General features: G+C 41.8%; 1 protein-coding gene across 1 annotated transcript in view; it reads left to right on the forward strand.

The window, feature by feature from the left end:
- The window catches only part of LOC146798239 (solute carrier family 22 member 6-B-like), a 1062737-nt gene that overhangs the window by 720973 nt on the left and 320079 nt on the right, over positions 1-21685 (forward strand). The window contains exon 8 of the mRNA XM_085625517.1: positions 601-709. Within this exon, the coding sequence (XP_085481643.1) occupies positions 601-709 (109 nt within the window). The remainder of the gene's footprint in view (positions 1-600; positions 710-21685) is intronic.

Consider the following 21685-nt stretch of genomic DNA (forward strand, 5'->3'; position numbering starts at 1 on the left):
CCATTACACTCTATTTAAAGGATAAGGTCAATATATACTGTAAATAAATATATGTTATCTTTGAGTAGTTTATTTGATCTTTTTTTTTAAGTGTGTCTCATACCCGTGGTAATAAAGACAAAACAACATTCCTCACAGTTTAGAGGAAAAAAAGAGTGGATGAGCAAAGTCTACTATATATAGGCCACCGTTAGCTGTCTATATTTCTCCTGCAGGCACCTTTACAGTCATTCCAATTCCCAGCATCACTCCAAATACTTTCAGCCCCATCTATCACCCTGTAACAGTAGGTGGACTCATTATGGACCACATGCCTTCTGGTTCTGAACCCCTTCTCAAAGCAAAAGGGACAATAGCAAAATATCAACCCCTAAATGTATATTTGTCTGGTTGCTGTTTTTCTTAGAGATCCTGCTTGTGATCTCAGGGATCTCATTGCGTTCAGTTGTAAAGCCTTCCAAATTTGAACTGATTTTTAACTTACGTTGGTGCATTTTCCAATGGTCTCATGAAAGAAGGTTTCATAATGGTATAAAAATATAGAATAATTACAATTAATCAATCTACAAAGGGCATGATGTAAATTTCCTTCCCCCACAGACATGCAGAGACTTCAGATCACGCTGACTGTCCTGGGAAAAGGCTCCCTCTCCTCATCCATCCTCTGCGCCTACGTGTACAGCACTGAGCTCTTCCCAACGGTAATCAGGTATGGAAATACAACACTACTAATAAGCATTATGCATTATGCACAATAGTAATGACAGTTTCTACAAGACTGCACACTGCTTCGTCAAAGATATCCTTGAATAGAGAAGCAAACAGTAAGGTCACGCTGGCTTAAAAAGGAGTGGGGCTTAGTAAGTGGATCATATAACCTCAACACTACTTTTACATCCCATAGCATCTTTTGAATAACCTTTGTCATGTGGCATTTGAAGTGAACGTACCCTAAGAATCTTGGTCACTGTTCAGATCTCTGTTGCTTCCTAGCTAGGATCATCGCTTTTCCGGTACCCATACATACATGCTTACAGCCTAGATAAGATAACAAAAGGCAAATCCGAACTTCTTTTCAGCTTTAGACATTGTTTTCTTACTATTGTACCATCACACTGATACACAATTGATTGTGTACTTTGACCATGCTTCAGAACATCTCATTCATGTGAAGTGCTCTTGAAGCCGTTTCTCTCCCAGCTGTCGAATCCTCCTCTGGTTTCAGGGCAGGACTTCTTCCCAAATGCCATTGTCATTTTCCACCTCTCAGTCTCCAAACAAGGCCTCACAGCCGTTATAAAACTGCTTGACTTTCTGTTTTGATTATTCTTTCCTTGACCAAATAGTGCAATATTAAACTTGCTTGGTCAATGATCAAATATGGCTTGATTTTTCCCATTTCCTCCATTTTCTAACATACTTATTATTGTACACATCCTATCATGGCATCTTTGCAGAGCTACCCCAGCCTAGTCACTTACCAGAAATCCATTTCCTCAAAACTGCCCTTTCATTCCCCATTCAATGGCCAGCCATTCTGAAAATGACAAAGAAGAGTGGGTGGGTGGCCAGAATGAGGGGTACCCTTGCACGTGCTTTCTCCTTCCCCATATGGCGTCTGCATGGGCTTTGATGATTGATGAGCAGAAATTGTGTGCTTTTGTGCAATTTGTCCTGCTGGCCAAAAGCTCCAGGGGTGGAGTGGGGGTGTCAGTGCCTTTAAAAGATCTCTGAAAAAGTGACCCTTCAGGGGACCAGTAGGGCATTGCAGCGCTGGCCCAATGAGGAGCACCGCCCAATGATGAAGCATGACATCCTTTGGGGTGTGTGAGGGCACCAAGACAAGGACACACTGTCCCCAGTCATTATATTAAGAGAACAACTCTAGCTCCCCCTCCTTCTATCACACTTTTTCCATAGGAACTATGACGCCCCCATACAATGATTCTACTTTTCAGGAGCACAAGTCACTGGACCTAGATCCAGCTCCTTGTCCCCCATCCCGCATTTTTGTGGTGTCAGTGCCTCCCCTTAGGGGCAGCTATGTAAACACACACACACAAACAATGTACTTACTCCATAAAAGGTTACTTTTTTCTTGAATCAAGTTCAAACTTACTAGTTCTAATGAATCACCCATTATGTATTTCTTATATAGCACACTAATGCAAAATGAATCCTATACCTCCCCACACATCCAACTACTGAACCTATCCTGTTGGGATTCTGCCTCCACCTGTACGCCCGTATTCATGTTTCCCCTCTACCCACATGGTCACAATTCTTCAGACTTCACTGTCCCCAGTCATTTCATAAAGGCCTTTGTCAATCTACTTGAAATGCTCATTGGCTCTTCCAATGACAAACCTAATCCAGTGCTAGAATCGCTTGCTCAGGGGGTCAAGGCTAGAGAACATTCCATTGGCCAGTTGCCCTCTGATGAGCAGAAGGCTAAGCCAAGCTAGCAGGAACTAAAGATGTCGGACTGTGTCAAGCTCCGTACTTCACTGCGAGTTTGAGGAAATCAAACCCTTGGCCACTGTCACCAACAAATTATGTTAAACAAAATATACAATAACCATTTTGTAAAAATGATTATCTAATTACTGACATTTTTACTGGAAGAGATACTCACCATGGAATATTGGACACATCATTGGCCATCACCTTACAGCTTTATACACTCTCAAATGAACTGTACAAAGTGCGTGTTGTGTCTGTGGATATCCTAGATGCGGGGAAGATACATCTAAGTGATTGAATTATACAGAAGGAGATTCTTGTGGCTTGATTCACGTGTGAGGCAGAGGTTGAATAGAAGTGGAGACATTATTGAGCTCTGGGGTATGCCGGAGGGTGTAGCAGAATGGGTTGATGGGAATGAGGGTACTGAGATAAGACGGTGCCTGCCTTAGCGAGATCTTGCTTAGGATATATATCCAATATGTAAAAGCTATTTTAATGTCAACAGTAGAGTCTGATGTAGACTGTCTCAAAAGCAGCGGTAGTAGCACCAGTACTTTATTTCGGTTCCACTGTCATTTTTAGATCATCTCAGACGTACATTTTAAGACCTGTTAGCCTTAGGGTGGTCTTCTGCCAAACTTTGTGCATTCACTCTCCTATTTTTATGAATTCGTTTTTGTGGCCTTAGGACTCTGTGCACTTTACCATTGCTAACCAGTGCTGAAGTGCTTGTGCTCACTCCCTAAAACATGGTAAAATTGGCTTACACCTGATTGGCATATTTAATTTACATAAACTTCCTTCATAAGGTAGTGTACCATATACCCAGGGCCTGTGCATGAAATGCTACTATTGGGGACGCAGCACTTATTGTGCCACCAATGTAAGTAGCCCTTTAAAACATGCCTCAGGCCTGTCATTACCACCTGCCAGCAGTTTTGAACTGCAAAGTCGACTTGGCAGAGTAACTCCTTTTCCAAGCCTAAAACTCCCTTTTTAATACATATGTCACCCTTAAGGCAGGCCCTAAACAGCACCTGGACATTGTAATTAATAAGTCGGATTTGTAGCTTTAAGTTTTACTTGTCTTGGATCTCACAAATTCGTTTTTCACTACTGTGAGGCCTACGTCTCCCATAGAATAACATAGGGTTACCTTATTGCATGTAACAAGTGCTGATATTTGATTCGGAGCAGGAACAAAACCAAGTTTGGTGTTCGAGGAATTAATGGGAACGTTAGATTTTAAGTCGGAATTCTGAAAATGCCACTTTGAAAAAGTTTAGAACCAAGTAGAGGGGTTGGGACAATTTCTTGTTAGCAAGGTTAGGATACTACGCAATTATAAAACAAAAAAAGAAAAAAGAGACAGTACTGAAATTTAGTCTTTGACAAAATGATTTATATTTTTTGGTCACAAAACTGAATCAGCGTGATCACGATTTATTTACAAATAATTTTGAGAAATTCTGCCATTTAACATTTAAGCATCAAAGACATATTACAGAATCAAACAATTCAATTTTGTAGCCCAAACAATTCGAAAAACTATAATTCAAAGCATTAGCACACATTACAATATTTTGTACACAGAGCAGAAAATCCTCCAAAAACTAATAAATTAAACGGAAAGCACATTAACATGTCCCAGTCCTAGAGTTTGATAAAAGGGAGAGCCATGATTAACTAAACCAGTAATGTGGGCCCTCTTTAAAAGCATATACACCAGGGGTTTCAAAGTATCACTTTCTTTTTAAATCTAACAAAAAGGACCCAGCATAAGTATCTTAAAGTCCAAAAGGGGGTTCGCTGAACGCTGAATGCCAAAATTGTTTTTAGAAAAGACTGACTGGTTTTTTGAAAATTTTAGATGCATTTTGAACCCCGAAAGAGGGATTCTCCTCAGGACCACGAACTGTGGGACACCGTGAAATCAAAAAATGAGGGGGAACATTTTAAACATTTAATCTAATTCATACAGCGATTGGGGTAATTGGGGTCTGTCTTGGTTTTAGTGCTTATAGGCTGTATCTCTTGCCCATGGATTAAGGGATGTTCTATAAGTTCCATTTGCACAACTGTCTCTATTACTGGGGACCCGAGACCCATTATGTCCCCTGTTAGAGCTTCTCCTATCTCCCCCTCACTTGTCACCTGTTTGTCTCCATGGCCCCCATCTTGTCTTTGGGATGGCCCACTCTGCCTCAAATCATAAGTTTTAGCAGGCACAAGCACCTTCTCCTCTTCATTCTCTCTTTGTACATCAGTACTTCCAGTCAAACTTCCAGAAGATAGCTCCTCAGCCAGTTGTATCTGAGCTCTTGCCTCTCCAGAAACCGCTAGATCCTGATCTAATCCATGAGGGAGAGCCCCCACCGCAGGCTCCGCAGCGACTGTGCCCGTGCTTACAGGCTGCCTTCCGTGCAGCATTTCCAACACAGAGCCTCCCAGCACATGCCGTCCAGACGAGGTCCGGCCTCTTCCCCTCACTGGAACCGGCTCCCTTTCCTTCACCGATGCTGGTGCTGCCGCCTGTTGTGTCTGTCGTCCACCTCGTTTCACCTCATTGCTGACCGAGTCCGCGGTCGAGGACACTCTAGACTTTCCTTTTGTCAAGCCAGCGGTTTTAGCGGGCATCCTCGCGGCCAATCTCTGCCGGCAACGCCGACAACCAACAGAGGAGAGAACACGATCTATCAGCAGTTCCAATGCCGCGCTGTATCTCCATAGCTGCCTGTCCTCTGAACAGCCGTCCACCACCGCTTCGATATCTAAGGTCCCAATGTTGAGAAGCATCTAGCATCAAGCAGGTAGGTGCCCTATTTTCTAATTTCAGTCGTTCCCGCATTCAAGCCATTCACGGTGCTATGCTGGCAAGCCCGCTCCTACGACCTCAAGCAGTCGCCATCTTGCTTCCCACAATCAGGGAATTATACCAGTGATAACTCAGGGGTTTAATTCTAAAGTACTGGCTTACGCGGATGATATCGCGGTACTAACACATGACCCTGAGGGAGGAATGAAGGAAATAGAAATCATGGCACTAAATTTGGTAAGGAGTCGCGGTAGTTATTGAACAAATCGAAGACCCAGATAGTCTGTTCTGAAAAGGTTATTTTTCAGGGTAGTTGCCGAGGACCTACGGCCACCTACCTTGGGGTTAGGGTTTGTCCAGATATAGATCAGATTACCAAAATTAATTTTAACCCCCTGATTAATAAAATGGCTACTGACCTTAGGGGAATGAGCTCACTGCATCTAACTATTATAGGAAGAATTAATGTTCTTAAAATGGTAATGCTCCCCAAGATATTGTATCTCTTTAGGGCGCTCCTTATAGAAATCGGGGACTCTATAATAAAAACTTTAGACTCTATATTTAGTAAATTTATCTGGCAATATGGTAAGGTTAGGAGATCTCTAAAGTTTCTTGTCTTGCCACAAGCACGGGGAGGATGGGCTGCTCCTAATCTTACCTTTTATCAATGGGCAGCATTTTTACAACATTGGAACATACTCCTCTTTGATAATGATGGCAGAGCTAGCGGGGTACCAGCGAGGGTCTCCCGACGATCTATGAGTTGGCATTAGGGGGAAGGGCAAGAGCATTGCTGCTACGTCAGTTCGAACGCAGCTACTATAAAAAGGTTTGATTTAAGATTAATACAAGTGCGTGGAAAGCTTGGGGTAAAATTAAAAAACATATGGATATCAAGAAATTTACAAAGTATACACCCATCTGGAGATCGTCACTATGTTCCACCGGGTTTTATGACACTATGGCAAACAATGGGAGCAACTCGGCTTAAGGACAGTTGGGGATATTCAATCAAAAGGCCAACTATACTCATTTGCAGAGTTACAAAGAGAGTACTGAATTTCGGATGGGCATTATGTTAAATACCTTAAAATGAAGGGGATTTTTGGTAAATGGAAGCAGGTACTTCCAAGTGCTAAAATGACATTGTTTGAAACTATGGGGAAACCAAGCTGTAAAATTAAACATCTATACGGTATAAAACCGTATAATGATGGAACAAGTCCCGGATGATATCGAAAAAATAGAAACACAATGGGCCAGTAGATTAGAAAATACCGATTTGGATATAGATATGTCATTGCGACTGGCTAAGAAAACGCTCTTATCAGCCAATCTAAAGGCACAACATTATAAAACAATTTACAACTTATATTTTACTCCTGCCAAATTATTTAAATGGGGGAAAAGGGAGGACGACAAATGTCCTAGATGTGGGGTTGGGCCAGCAGAGGAGATCCACATGTTTTGTGGGTGTCCGCAGCTTGATTTTCTAAAAACAGAACTTGTAAAGTTTTGGCAAAGGATTTTTGGTAAAACAATGGAACTAACCCCTTTACTTATTATGCTGGGATTTGATAACAGTATGGGGTTAGATCAAGTCCAAATCAGTATCATGTTTATCTCAGTTACTATATTCAAGTTACTTATTGCAACTAGATGGAAATATCCAATGCCTCCATGTTTCTATGAGTATCTGGCCCGCTTTATAGCCGTGTATAAATTTGAACTGGCCCTGTATGCCTGTAAGGGGCTCCAGGCTAAAAAATAGGGCATGAAATTATGGGCTCCAATTGCAAAGTGGTTAAAGGGAGTAGGGTAATGTATATAGTATATTTAATATATCGAGACTACTCTGATTAAGTTGGTGTTAATATTGAGATTACATATTATTTCCCTCCCTCTTTTTGGTATGGATTTACTCTCCTTTTTCTACTTTTCCGTAATGAATTATGTATATAAAATGTTTTTGGAAACAACATCTACCTTGGAATTCTTAATGTAAGATGTAGCAATTTGGATTATTGGATAATAATTGATATTGTATAAGGATTTCATACGTTTTGAATATGAACACATGTATAATATATCTCTCTGAATTAATAAAAATAAAAAAAACACAATCTAATTCATACAAATCTTTTTGAATGTGTTTCACAGCTCAAATCAGCCTTTAAAATTACTTATTTTTTTATTATTATTTTCATTTGGGTCTGGCTTTGCACATGCCGGTGAGATGGAATTCCTTTTAGTGCCATTAATCTATAAAGACAGACAATTAGATGGAACTGGTAGCCTGTGAAAGCTGAATGGCCATGATCACAAAATGATGTCTTCCATCATTAGACTCACTTCTTACTTTGTCGGAAAACAGCAGCAACTTTAGTTTTTACGTGGTTCTTCAACTCTCCAATTTCCATGCAATTGGTTTCCTTAATCTCCATAAAACATTGTAGCTGTATATCAATATGGACGGTTGCACGCAACTTAATAGCAAGCGTAGGGATGGCAACTTACTTTACTCCGAGGAAGTCCTTCCTTCAGACCGTCATCTTTCATAGTAATGGCTGCAAGTTAGGTCTCTAGTTGGCAGTGGTTTGCACCATGCCCCTGCTCACCTTCTTGGTACTTTGGCATGAGCAGTCAGGTTTAACTTAACTTATGAAGCATATGTACATACACACACAGTAACACAGTGAAAACGCTTCAAAATGAGTCCACACCAGCTAGGAAAAATATACAGTATTTATCAGACTAATACAAGACCAAAATGACAAAAATCCTGCATACACAAGCCAAAAATGACTTTTTAAAGATAAAGCAATTTTGGTCAATTGTAGTCAATGGCTGTGTTTCTTTCACCACAAAGTACCTTAGATGCGTCAACTACAAAAACCATGCAGATGCAGGGGAAGTGAGGTGCTGGAAAAAAAGCGGTGTGTTGGTTTCTTACTATACAGGGGAGGTGATGTGCCGGTTGCCTACTGACTAGGGTAGGTGATGCGTTGGTTCCTTACTGGCATAGGAGGTGATGAGTTGGTTTCTGGACATGTGACCTAAGTTCCTTATTGCCGTGCAGTGTCAATGAGGAATCGCTCCCAAGGACAATGCTACCAAAATTCAGATGTGCTGCTTGGATGCGGCAAAGCAGGCGTTGCATTGATTTCTCAGTCAGGGAGCAGAGACTGCATCTATTTCACAGCCGTGAGTAGGTGCTTCGTTGACGTCGGAGCCAGTGTCATGGACGTTGGTGACACTGTGCTCGAGATTCGTGCAGCTGCAATTTTTCTGATGTGCTGCAACGTGAGCTGGGGCCTGAGGTGAAAGCCGTGGTTGATGTGCCGATCGTGAACCACGCTTCGGGGCAGGCAGTAGTAATGCTGCGATCTTCTGCAGTGATTTTCGGCATTGATGTGTCAAGAAAACAGGCTCTGGGAGTTGATGCAAGCCGGGTCTGGTGGCTTAGTGGACTAATGCACCCACTGTAGGGGCCTGTGTTTGACCTCATGGTCACAGGCTCAAATCCAGGCTAGTGCACTCAGCCATTCATCCTTGTGAGGTCAAAAAAATGAGTACCATTGAGTTAGGTAGCAATAAATATCTGTTATTTAGTGCCAAGATACCCTTGGGTGAACATGCGTTTCACAAATACACATGTTATGATGTGTGGATTTTCTCCTTAACATCACAAAATTCTACTTCCAAAGGCCCAGGAACTGGATTTGGCACCACTTGGCAAGTCAGGACTCTCAGCAGAAGAACCCAGACACTGGCAGGTGAAGTCTTTGATGGCCCTGAGACTTCTTAAAAGGAGGCAAGCAAGCACAACCCCTTGGAGAATATTGGAAGCAGGACGTAGAAAGGAAAGCCCAGTCCTTTCCCTCTGTGGTAAATAAAATTCATTACCGGGACTTAATTTGATACAGAAACATAATAAAATAGCTCAGTAAAATGAGAGGCAGAATCCGTGGTATTAGAGGTTCGGAATGGGCTTTATTCCAATGATCGATTATAATCGGTTGCTCCAAGTTCCATCACCACGGAGGTTCAGGAAGTGAAGTACATACTTTATTGACAAGAAATGATTTTTATAGAACATACATTACAATGAAGCGAATGCAGTAGGCGTAACAATTGATAAGGAAAATGACGATTCATATGCGTAACCGAAAATGGGTGTAATAAGGAGTAAAAAGGAACATAATTGGTTATGATGTCATATATAGGTGGATCTATAAGATAATACTTGGCATAGATGCGCGCGCAGCAGCATGACGTGTGATTGACGTGCAACTAGGGGGTGAAGGGGACTTGACATTTAGCTCTACATGTGGAGACGGAAAGTCTGGGGGGTCAAGTCAACCTAATCCCAAATCATATCTAACATCCTATGTTTAAAGAACTATGTTATCCACAAAAGAAGGACTCTTGGACAGAATCTATTCTATACTGACTGTGCGTGCGTGTACAAGCGTCTAAGTGTCTATACTAAATGCGAGGGGGTAGGAATATTCCATGGTAACAGGACTATGAATTACTTGCATAAAGACAGAGAAGCCGGGCCTTTTGCTCGGTAGCTGGAAGAATGTTTACTTAAACTACTAGACAGGAATGCATCGGCTAAGGAGTGAAGCAGATAATTCGAAGGTGAAATACAGTTCTTGGCAGAGAATAGGCTGATGTCAGGCTTCGTGAGCCGCGCAGGGAATGAGACAAAGTTCATGGTCACAGATGCAGGCTCAGACTGGAGCTTTCAGAAGCAGAAGGCAAGAGGAGTTTGATGACAGAATCAGGGCCTACTTGCCTGGACTGAAAAATGGCATAAGTGAACCATATAAAACCGGTGGCCTTTCATACTTAGGAATGGAATATCCGGCCTATTCATGGCGGATCTGACAGAGGACATGTTGACGGTGGACGCACATGTGTTTGCGTCTTCATAACTGGAACTGGAGGGAACATACATGTACTTGTAACATGCACATAGAACCGTTGGGGTCCAAGATAGGGGACATAACTGACCAGAAAAATCCATATTTCCACACCTCCCAGGACAGAAGCTACAAGCAGCAGACCAGCACAACAAAGCAACCGGCAGACTGGCAGTCTCTCCAACAGCATCCAGCTCTTCTTCTTGTCCTCAGTCCAGAAGTGTTCTGATTTTGGGGTGTCAGAGGTCCAGTTATACCCTGCCTGCCTTTGAAGTAGGCAAGCTTCAAAGGAAAGTCTTTGTAGAGCACAATACCATGCCTTTCCCTGACCTGGCTTCAGGCACACTACGGGAGGTGAAGACAGCTTTGTGTGAGGACAGGAACAGTCCTATTCAGGTGTCACTGAGAACTCCTGCCACCACTCTGGCTCAGGACCAGCCATCAGCCTGGTGATGGCATATCCAGATATGCAAGGCACACCTCATCTCCCTTGGCGTAACTGTCTGGAGTGAATGCACAAGAGCCCATCTATCAGCCAACCCAGACATGGATTCTACAGACAAGCAGAGGCATGGAATGGTTATGCAAGAAAATGTCCACTTTCTATTTTTTATTTTTTATTTATTGCTCCACAGTATCAAAACAACACAATACATCAATTATACTGTACATTCATACGATCAACGAATGCCCCCCAAATACACATTCCAATCTTGCATTTCTTTGCACCTTTTGCCGAATATAAACTAAATTCTAAATTATACATTTTAGCACGCCATCGCTCGAAAGGCGGAGGCTCAGGCTGAAGCCAATCAGCAGCGATACACAATCGAGCTACAACCATTGCAATAAAAATTAGATAGCGAGGTTTAAACATGGGCATCCCTTTTTCTAAGTCCTTGCCAATACCTAACAACATTATAGCTGGAGTAATTGTGATGGGTGTCCCAGTGATCTCTGACAAAAATTTCTCAATGTCCATCACATACCTAGACAGCTTACTACAACTATAAAAGACATGCAGGCTATCCGCACTAATCCCCCCCACATCGAAAACATTTGCCATCATATCTCTCCCCCTGTTTCCCTAGACATTATATTAGCTTTCTCTATAGAAATGCTATGTTCCCTCAACACATTAGACCATTGAGTATTGTGTTTCTCCAGGTCGTCTGCCCTAACTGATAGAAAAATCTTGAATAGCACCCCTATTTTCTCCTGGCGCCTAATACTTTCAATAAATTGATTCGGCGATAACACCAAGTTTTTCCGAGCAAGAAAGTCCCGAACTTGCAGAAACTTAAAAAAATGTCTTTTAGGTAAATTATATTGCTTGGCCAAATCCAAATAGTTAAGGAAGAGCCCCCCAGCCTGAAAAAAATCTCCAATCTGCAGAAAACCTCTATTTCTCCAGCTTAATGCCACCCGTTACTAAAAAATGGGAGGGAGAATCTTGAAAGCATTCGTAGGCTATAATATGTTAGCCCTTCCAACCCATGTTCACCCTAAGTTGGCAGGTTATGCCCAGACGTGGGTCCCTTGCTCACTTTGCCACTGGATTCAAGATAGCCTGGCTCATGAGGGTTATGAACCCAAAACCGGTCCCAGGATGCTTGTTTCCGGTCCAGGGAAGACATGGCTTGGCAGTTCGTGCTGGACTGTTCCCATGAGGCACAGGGTCAGACTGATTTGCATATGGATATGTCTGAACTGGGGTGGTGGAGTGAGCTAAAGAATGATGATGGATTAAACCCAGATCAGTTGATTTGGGGTGAGTGTTTGATTTGCTCAAGCGCTCCGTCCATCATCCCCTTTGGTATCGCTTTGTACGCCCTAAGTTGGCAGGGTATGCCCAGACATGGGTCGCTTGCTCAGTTTGCCACTGGATTCAAGATAGCCTGGCTGATGAGGATTATGAACCCTAAACCGGTCCCAGGATGCTTGTTTCCGGTCCAGGGAAGACATGGCTTGGCAGTTTGGGCTTGACTGTTCCCATGAGGCACAAGGTCAGACTGATTTGCATATGGCCATGTCTGAACTGGGGTGGTGGAGTGAGCTAAAGAATGATGATGAATTAAACCCAGATCAGTTGACTGGGGGTGAGTGTTAGATTTGCTTAAGCGCTCCGTCCATCATCCCCTTTGGTATGGCCACTTTCTAAAAGTGGCATTTTTAAACACGCAATTTAAAAACCAAATTCACCAAAAGATATATTTTTAAATTGTGAGTTCGGAAAACCCAAACTCCAAATCTCTATCTTCTCCCTTTGGTAAATTAAACTTAAAAGATATTTCAAGCCGATCCCCATGTTACCCTATGGAAAAGATAGGCTTTGCAATAGTGTAAAACGAAATAGCAGTATTTCACTACTAGAACATGTAAAACACACCAGTAAATGTCCTACCTTTGAAATACACTGCACCCTGCCCATGAGGCTGCCTTGGGCCTACCTTAGGGGTCTTACATGCAGTAAAATTGAGGGTTTGGGCCTGGGGAGTGGTTGCAACTGCCAGGTCAAAATGGCAGTTTAAAACTGCACTCACAGACACTGCAGTGGTGGGCGTGAGACATGTTTTCCGTGCTTCTCATATGGGTGTCACAGTCAGTGCTGCAGGCCCACTAGTAGCATTTGAATCACAGGCCCTGGGCACACCTACACCTGGTACCCTTAACTAGTGGCTTACCCTTAAATCAAATATATCAATCATGAATAAACCAACCCCCAATACAATTTATACAGAGAGCATATGCACTTTAACACTGTTTGGCAGTGGTAAAGTGCCCAGAGGTCTAAAGCCAACATAAGGAAGGTCAGAAAAACAGGAGGAAGAAGGCAAAATGCTTGGGGAGAACCTTGCAAAAAGGGCCAGGTCCAACAGTGACCACGCCATAACTCGGGCTGTTGTGAAATGCAGATGTCCATTCGTTATTATTTGTTTTCTCAACATCATAGGATCTTTGCTAAATGGTAGCTATATTCTGCCCCTTTGGTTTTGATTTGTTGCGGGGGTCCTAAGACGGAAAAACCTAGTTGATGCATTGCGGGATTTGTGGTCCTGATTAGGCAAGGTAACTCCCAGTTAGTCTCTATTCTCAATGTTATGTTCTGTTAAATAAATTTATATCGCGCTCAGCTACTCGGCAGAGTGTCCCGGCACGTGCAGAGGTAAAGGCAAAGGGTACCAGAGGGAAAACTCAAAGAGGAAAGTTTTAAGCTTTTTCTCGAAGATAACATGATCCTGAAAGCTCTGCAGAGCCAAGGGCAAAGCATTCCAGGCCAGGCAAGCTTTCCTGACAAGTGAACAACCGCCCAGCCTTTGACAAATGAATCTGGGGTCTGCAGCAGAAGTTGAGAAGAGGAGCGCAACTGTCTCACTGGAGTGTAAAAGACAAATCTCTTCTGAAGATAGCTGGGGCCCTGTGGGCAATGAAGAACATTTTGAATTGAATTCGAGCCTCAACAGGAAGCCAGTGCGGAGAGCGCAAATGAACACGCACACTGCACCTATTGGACAAGCCTAGCAGGAGTCTGGCAGCAGAGTTTTGAACAACCTGCAATTTTCTTAAGAGGTAACCAGGAATGCCCACATAATGGGCATTGGCGTAATCCAGGCGAGATAAAAATGAAAGCACGGACCACCGTTTCTTTAGCAGGTCCTGGAAGAAAGGGGAGAAACTTTCTCGGTGCTCTCAAGGTGCCAAAACACATCCCAACAAGCTTCTTAACTTGTGTCTAGAAATTCAGATTCTCCGAAAACCAGATCCCTAGATTTTTAGCAGTATTGTTCCCTGCGCTAGGCAGGGGGAAGCCAGGGGGCCACAGCTTCGCTCTGAAATTGACCGGGAAGGTCCCATACAAGAGAACCTCTGATTTCCCTTTGTTGCACTTCAGCTGAGCCTGGGCCAGCCAGTGGAAAACGGAGGCTAAACAGTGTTGCGCAGACTGGACAAATTCATCGTCTCTTTCCCAAGAAAAAAAAAGCTGGGTGTCGTCAGCATAGGCCATCACCTTAGCCCCCAATGATTCCGCTAGAAAAACCCGCGGTGTAACATAGATGTTAAATAAGAGGGTACTAAGGGATGGCCCCTGTGGCACACCAGTAGCCATCTGCTGAGGCTCAGAGGCACACGAAGGAAGCCAAACCTTCTGCGTTCAAGCTTCGAGAAAGGACCTAATCCAGCCCCAGACAGAACCAGCGATGCCAATTTCCGAGAGGCGGTTAAGGAGAAGGGAATGAGGCACTGTGTCGAATGCCGCCAAGAGATCTAGCATAACCAATGCTCAATGCTGCTGATGTGTTTAAAGATCAAGCAGACTCTCTGAACACAGTTACAATTTGAAGTCTAGTCAGGAGGGGCAGCTTCTTATGATTCTTGATCAAGCATAATTGTTGAACACAGTTTTTTAAGACAGACAAGTTAACATGTGTTGCGAGCATGCTTATTATAATTACAAATAGTAGTGTTGAGGCATTGTGGTTCCTGTAGTGTAAATAAGGAAAGGTGCTTCCTAATTCTTTGATAATACTCCGGGAGTTGCACTGGGCTTGCTTTGATGGAACGGCATGTGAAGATGAAGAAAATCCCTGACATTACATCTTTTGTGTAACTTACAACTTCTGCCATTCAGTCATTTCATTTTGGCCATTGTTTACAGTGTTCAAATGTAGTATTAGATAGACTCCTTTTTAAAACAATCTCTGTTCAGCACCACCGCCCCTAAGATTGGGTTGCATACTGCCAAGACTATCCAGTAGAACTCATCTTCCGTATGCTGTCTCTCAATTAAATGATTGACAAGGGGTGCTGAGATTACTATTCAACATGTGCTCGACTTGTATTGTATGATCCTTTGCCTGATTTCCTGGTTTGTTTTGCCTATGTAGAGTTTTTTTACATGGACAAATGATTCAGTAAACAAAATTTGTTGTTTTGCAATTGGAAAGTGAAACATGTTTCCACTTAATACTGTTATGTTGGAACAAAGTTGCTTTGATGGTTTGGTGGCATGCTACACAAGTGCCGCCTTTATGATGCCCCAGTAAGTGTGGAAGGTTCCAAAGATGTCTGAGGTTACATTTTGAGGCTGGTTAAGAAGTATAGGTCATACTATCTCTCCTGCCACTGCTCTGGTATTTTTTGAGTGTGAATAAAGTGTGCTCAAAAGAGCAATCAAAATTTGATAGAAAGTGCCAATTTTGTGAAATTATTCTCTTGAAATCGTTCATTTGCAGACAATATGTTGAGATACACACAAGAAGTACTGGTGATGTTAGGGTTCGAAACGCGTCAACAATTTTCAGAAAATCAGGAAGTCTTTTTTAAAAGCCATTTTGGCATTCAGAGAACCCCCTTTTGCACTTTGAGATACTTATTTTGGGTCCATTTTGTTAGGCCTAAAAAAGAAAGTGATAATTCGACACCCCAGATTTGTATGCTTTTAAGAGATAATACCAACAAGGAAAAATACCCTGCTGAAAAGACCAATTTGATATGCTGAACTTCACTGATATGAGTACAAACAGGCAAAAAAGAGTGGTCCTCAAACACAAGAACACAAAAGATTCATACACAAATATGATATTTATTAAATATACCTCAAGAGGATATTTGTTCAAAAGTTAGTACATAATAATTGATAATAAAGAACCAGTTGCAACTCTCACAATCACAGCCAAACATTCAAACAGACCACTACATACCCATACATACACAGTCGTCCTATAACTTATAGGCTTCAACAACATCAAACACTAATATCCAAATACAGTACTATCCCCCTCAATGAAGGCACACAAAAAAATGGAAAATGACAGTGTCCTAGTTGTCCTACTGTTCAGCGCTGGAGAACTTTTGCTCATCTGTCCCCCTGATTGGAACCTGTCAACAACAGATAGTCCTATCTGTTAATTGAATTACATTGTATATGACACATCATGTTTTTTTATTATGCTTATTACGTATATTCTTTTTAAATTATAACAGTTAACTAGGACACTGTCATTTCCCATTTTTGTGTGTGTCTTCATTGAGGGGGATAGTACTGTATTTGGATATTAGTGTTTGATATTGTTGAAGCCTATAAGTTATAAGACAACTGTGTATGTAGTGGTCTGTTTGCATGTATGGTTGTGATTGTAAGGGTTGCGCCTGGTTCTTTCTTCGTTCTTATGATCAATTATCAGTGATGCTCAGCATATCAAATTGGTCTTTTCAGGCAGGGTATTTTTCCTTATTGGTATTACCTAAGTGTTCGATGTTTTCCCCTGCCTATGCAGCTGTTCAGGGACCCCTTTCTGTGTGAGCGTTCTATGCTTTTAGGAGAGGCAACATTACTGGTTTAGTTAATCGTGGCTCTTTCTTTTGTCAAACCTCAGGACTGGTACATATTGATGTGCTTTCTATTTCATTTGTTTTCTGGGAGTGGGGGGTGGTTTCTGTCCTGTGTAAAAAATATTGTAATGTGTGTTAATGCTTTGAATGTGATTTTTTTTTAAATTGTTTGGGCTCCAAAACTGAATTGTTTGATTATGTAATGTATTTGACGCTTCAATGCTTATGGCACCATTTCTAAAAAATTGTAAGAAGCTTTTGAGAAATAAGTTGCAAGTAAATCGTGATTACGCTGACAGTTTCGTGACCACAAAATATAAATAAGTTTGCAGAAGAATAATATCAGTACTGACTCTTTCTCTCTTTTTTTGTAACCCAGTTCTGCTTTTGTTTTATAATTTTAGAAAGATGGCATTTTCTTGGCTTAACCATTTGATGCCTGTGGCATTCTGTGGTTCTGCACTGGTTTACAAGACTCACAGAATGCTCTGATGTAAAGCTGTATCATAGAATGTTATGATGCAAAGCTGGAAGAGACTTCAGTTAGAGCCTGATGGTTTGATTGTAACTTCTTATCTGTGGATGGGGTCCTCTTCTTAGAATAAACTTATCTTAACTACCAAGCCTGCGCTCCTGGATTCTTACAATGCCTTCAGCCTGTTCCTAGGTCACATGACCAGGTGTAGTTGGTAATTGTCCTTTGTGTATTCCTCTCAGACCTGATCACAATGGAGGGTCTGGGTGTTAGCCGGATAGCCCAGCTCTGTCTTGATAGGATTGCACTTCAAAGGCCCTAGTTCAGCTCAAGTGCAAAGAACTTCATGCTACCCTATTGTGCCCCTAGACAGACTGGGACCAGGGACGGGAGGCAGGAAATTCTAGACACTTCTGTAGGGATAGAGTCCAGAAACTTCACCCACTTCAAAGTGGACACTAGATATAAATGTTTGGGCCCCCAGACCCACTTCTGAACCTGTGGACGATTCAGAAAAAGGACTGTTCTGCTAGTCTGCTGCTCTGCTGCAAGAAGAACTACTCTGCTCCTCTGCTGCCCTGCTATCTAACTAAGAATGACAGAATCTGCACCTTGAACCCAGGACCACCACAGTGACTTCAAGGGCTGGCCTCCTGTTCATCTTTAGCTCCACTGCTCCTCATCAGAACCAATGCAGCATGATGCAACACAATGCAGGACCCGGCATCACTCCTCAGAATAATGGCTGTATCAAGGACATAAGGCACAATTCTTAGCTGGCCTAACCTGGTCCCTATATCCGGCCGGTGCTCCAGCAGAGTTGGACTGAACTTGTGACTTTGTCCCAGTCCGGTGCGACTAGATAACCATAGTCGGCACTTTGTGCTTTTAAGAACTATTTTTACATAAATCTTTAAAATTGCAAAATTGAATAGCTACGGTTTTACTGATTAGGTTTTTGTCATTTTGGTGTCAAAAAAATTATTTAAATTAACTCTATTGTTCAAAATTGGTGTGGGAATCTTCTTTCACTTTATCACTGTTTCTGTGCTGCATAAATACTTTATACTCTGCCTCTAAGTTCAGCCTGATTGCTTTTGTGCCACGCTACCAAAGGGTTAAGCATGGGTTGATTTAGCAAGTTTACTGGTTCTCTTTTGCAGGGATTGTGGCTGTTGCTTGAGATGGGCACACACACCTCGACCAAAAGCCCAATTTCTCACACACATCAGAGGGATTCAGTGCCTCAGTCTCAGATGCTGACTGTTTGGTGATCACAGAGTAGATTGCTCTTTTGTATGAAGTCAGAAATCTGGAAGAAAGCACCTCTTTTCCATTAGGATGCTTAGGACTGGGCCATTGTAGAAAAAAATCATGGTTGGTAAGATCTGATAAATTGAGGTTCTTTTATTGATGATCATCTTCCTGGTATTTTAAATTTACCCCCTCTCATTCCATTTATGCTAACATTCTGTCTAATTTTAAGCAATACTTTTATTCATAACGAGCAGAAACTAACCTCTCATTAATGCTTTGCCCTCCTTACGCAGAAGATAAGGAAAACATACCTTCTGCATCTCTTCTCAATTGAACTATTCCATGCTATGTATTGAGATAAAGGCTTCTTGAAAGCCGAAACGCGTATCTTTTATCTCAGGGGTTGAGGGTGGACCTGAGAAAATAAATTTTTGCCACATCTTGATTACCTCGTGTCCGTGCCTTCGTCCATGGATGTGTCTATGGGAGCTGGATTGTTTGTTAAATATATATATATATATATATATATATATATTCCACAAAGTTGCTCCTTCCGACTGTTGAGGACTCGATGGAGGCGCCGCACACACTGGCGGAGCGCGTCGGTAAATTAATCCAATTAAGCAAAACACTGACGTGCGCTCTCAGAAAAACGGAATCCACGCGTTTTGGCTTACTGCGAAGCCTTGTTCCTGTGAATAAGGCTTCGCAGTAAGCTGAAACGCGTAGTGAATAAACACGCTTGAAATTGGAATTAATGTGGAGTTAGTTTTTCTGAGAGCGCACGTCAGTGTTTTGCTTATTTGGATATATATATATATATATATATATATATATATATATATATAATCTACTGGCGGTCGCCAGTAGATAGTTATAGTTAGGACCGTGTTTCCATAGGAAATCCGCAACATTCTATTTGGAATAACTTTGGCGCCGGTTGACGAATACTCGCGAAATTTTCAAAATAGGTGGGGCGCTCCTCTCCGCTCCTACCCTGAAAGTCTCGGGGGGATTCGTCAAGCGGGGGCTGAGAAAAAAGGGGGGTCTCAAAATGCGTTCTCCCCATGCAATTTTCCATAGGGACCTTTAGTCCAAGGTACAGCCCGAACGGCTGAACAGAATAACTTTAAATTTGGCAAAGTGGTAGTCCTCAGGTCAGGGATGTGCCTTTTGCAGGTCTGGTGTCAATCTGTTCAGTAGTTCCTGAGAAAATCAAAAGTAAAATCATATATATATGTGGGCGGAGCCTAACCACACATCTCATCCTGAGATCTGATTGGCTGTCAGCACTTCATCCAAGAAGTGTTGGCAGCCATCTTGGGACCAATATACATGATAGCACCTCATTAAAAAGCATTGCAGTTAATAGAAGGTTTTAAGACTTTAGTTACATTATAAATCATTTGTTGATGGTACCATACTCATTTTAGGAATTGTGGTATGTTCTAAGGTGATTTCACCATGTGAAAAAGCCTTCTGCTGGGATATCATGATTGAGAGAAAAATATTTTCTCATGCGTTTCCCACAGAGGTTTGGAAGGTGATCTATACGCTAAACTGAGAGCTTATTTTCTGTAAATTCACATTATCTTTCTCAGTCATGTGAGAATGAAGTCTAACAGTCTCAGTAAAACATGTACATCCAACAAGGGCAGAGACTGTCAGTTGATTCCTTTGTGTTCTACTGCAGCTTCCCAGAGTGTTCCAAAGAACAATTAGAGCGCTAACAGTCCTACTTATGATAAACGTATGGCACACCTGAAGCCATCTTGCTTGGATTAAAGTGGTAACTCTTAAAACATTTAATTTAAAAAGGAACAAAATGAGGGGGTTCATTTTTCCATAAAAAGTATGATTAGTGCTGCAGAAAGAAAAATTAGGGCACATTTTGAGTGACTTCTCAAATCCTCTTCTATTTCATTAAAAAATTCTGACATGCAGACTGAAACATGCACTTTCAATACCAGCAGCAGTTTTCCATGGTGAGCAGTAGCTTTACTACAGTGATCTAATGAGCAAAAAGAGTGCTAACATTCTGAATTTATGGCAAATGTGTGACACATCTGAATGCCTTCTTGATGGAATCAAAGTAAAAAACTGAAAGCATTTCCTACTGAGGAGACTGCAGTACATGAGGAAATTAGGAAACTTCATAACAAATAAGTCTCCCAAGATGGCCACCAGAGACAAAAGAGCCCAAATGTAGCCCAAATATCACCCAGATGTAGCCCAAGTATAGCCCAATGACAGAATGTCCCAGAGTGTTCTTAAAAACAACTAGAGCGCTTACTGTCTTCATTATGACAAAAGTATGACACACCTGAAGCCATCTTGATTGGAATAAACTGGTAACACTTAAAACATTTAATTGAAAAAGGAACACAATGAGGGGGTTCATTTTGCCACAGAAATTATGATTAATGCTGAAGAAAGAAAATGAGGGCACATTTTGAGTGACTTCTCAAATCCTCTTCTATTTCATTAAAAAATTCTGACATGCAGACTGAAACATGCACTTTTAATACCAGGAGCAGACTTCCATGGTGAACAGTAGTTTTACTACAGTGATCTAATGAGCAACTAGAGTGCTAACTTTCAGAATTTATGGCAAATGTGTGACATATCTGAATACCTTCATGATGGAATCAAAGTAAAAAACTGAAAGCATTTCCTACTGAGGAGACTGCAGTACATGAGGAAATTAGGAAACTTCATAACAAATAAATCTCCCAAGATGGCCACCGGAGACAAAAGAGCCCAAATGTAGCCCAAAATCACCCAGATGTAGCCCAAATATAGTCCAATGACTGAAGTGTGCAAGTATTTTGTGTTTTTGCAGTGTTATATAGTGCAGACTTGTCAGGTATCGGAGTGCTTTACATGAGCATTGGTTACATCACACAAGAACAAATTCATTTTGGTTGTAGACATGGGGAGACTAAGTGATTTGACCAGAATCACAGAATGTCGAGCTGAAGCAGAAACTCCAACCTGGTTCCCCAGTTGCAAAGTCTGCAGTTCTGGAAGTAACACCACATCCTCTCCCCTAAGTGCAACATTTAATCAAGTGGTCAACTGGATAAAAAAACATAAAGATAACAAATAATTTAAAAGTGCTTTGTTGCTATTTGAAAACTCAGAAAATATGTCCTTATTTTAGTCTTTTAGAGCACTAACCATAATTTTGATGCCAATAAGACCCTCTCATATATGTAATTTCTAAAGGAAATGCTCTAGGTATTACAGTTTTGATTACATCAAGATGACGTCAGAATGTTAGCAATCTAGTTGTTCATTAGGATACTGTTGAGAGGCAGAGGCCAGGGGCACGGACTCTGAAAATTGAAGGCAGGTAGGAGGGTGCAAAGGCAACAATTTAACCACACTGAGCAGGCAGGAAGG

This window comes from Triturus cristatus, chromosome 9 (genome assembly GCF_964204655.1).
Source record: "Triturus cristatus chromosome 9, aTriCri1.1, whole genome shotgun sequence".
Taxonomy (NCBI): Eukaryota; Metazoa; Chordata; class Amphibia; order Caudata; family Salamandridae; genus Triturus; species Triturus cristatus.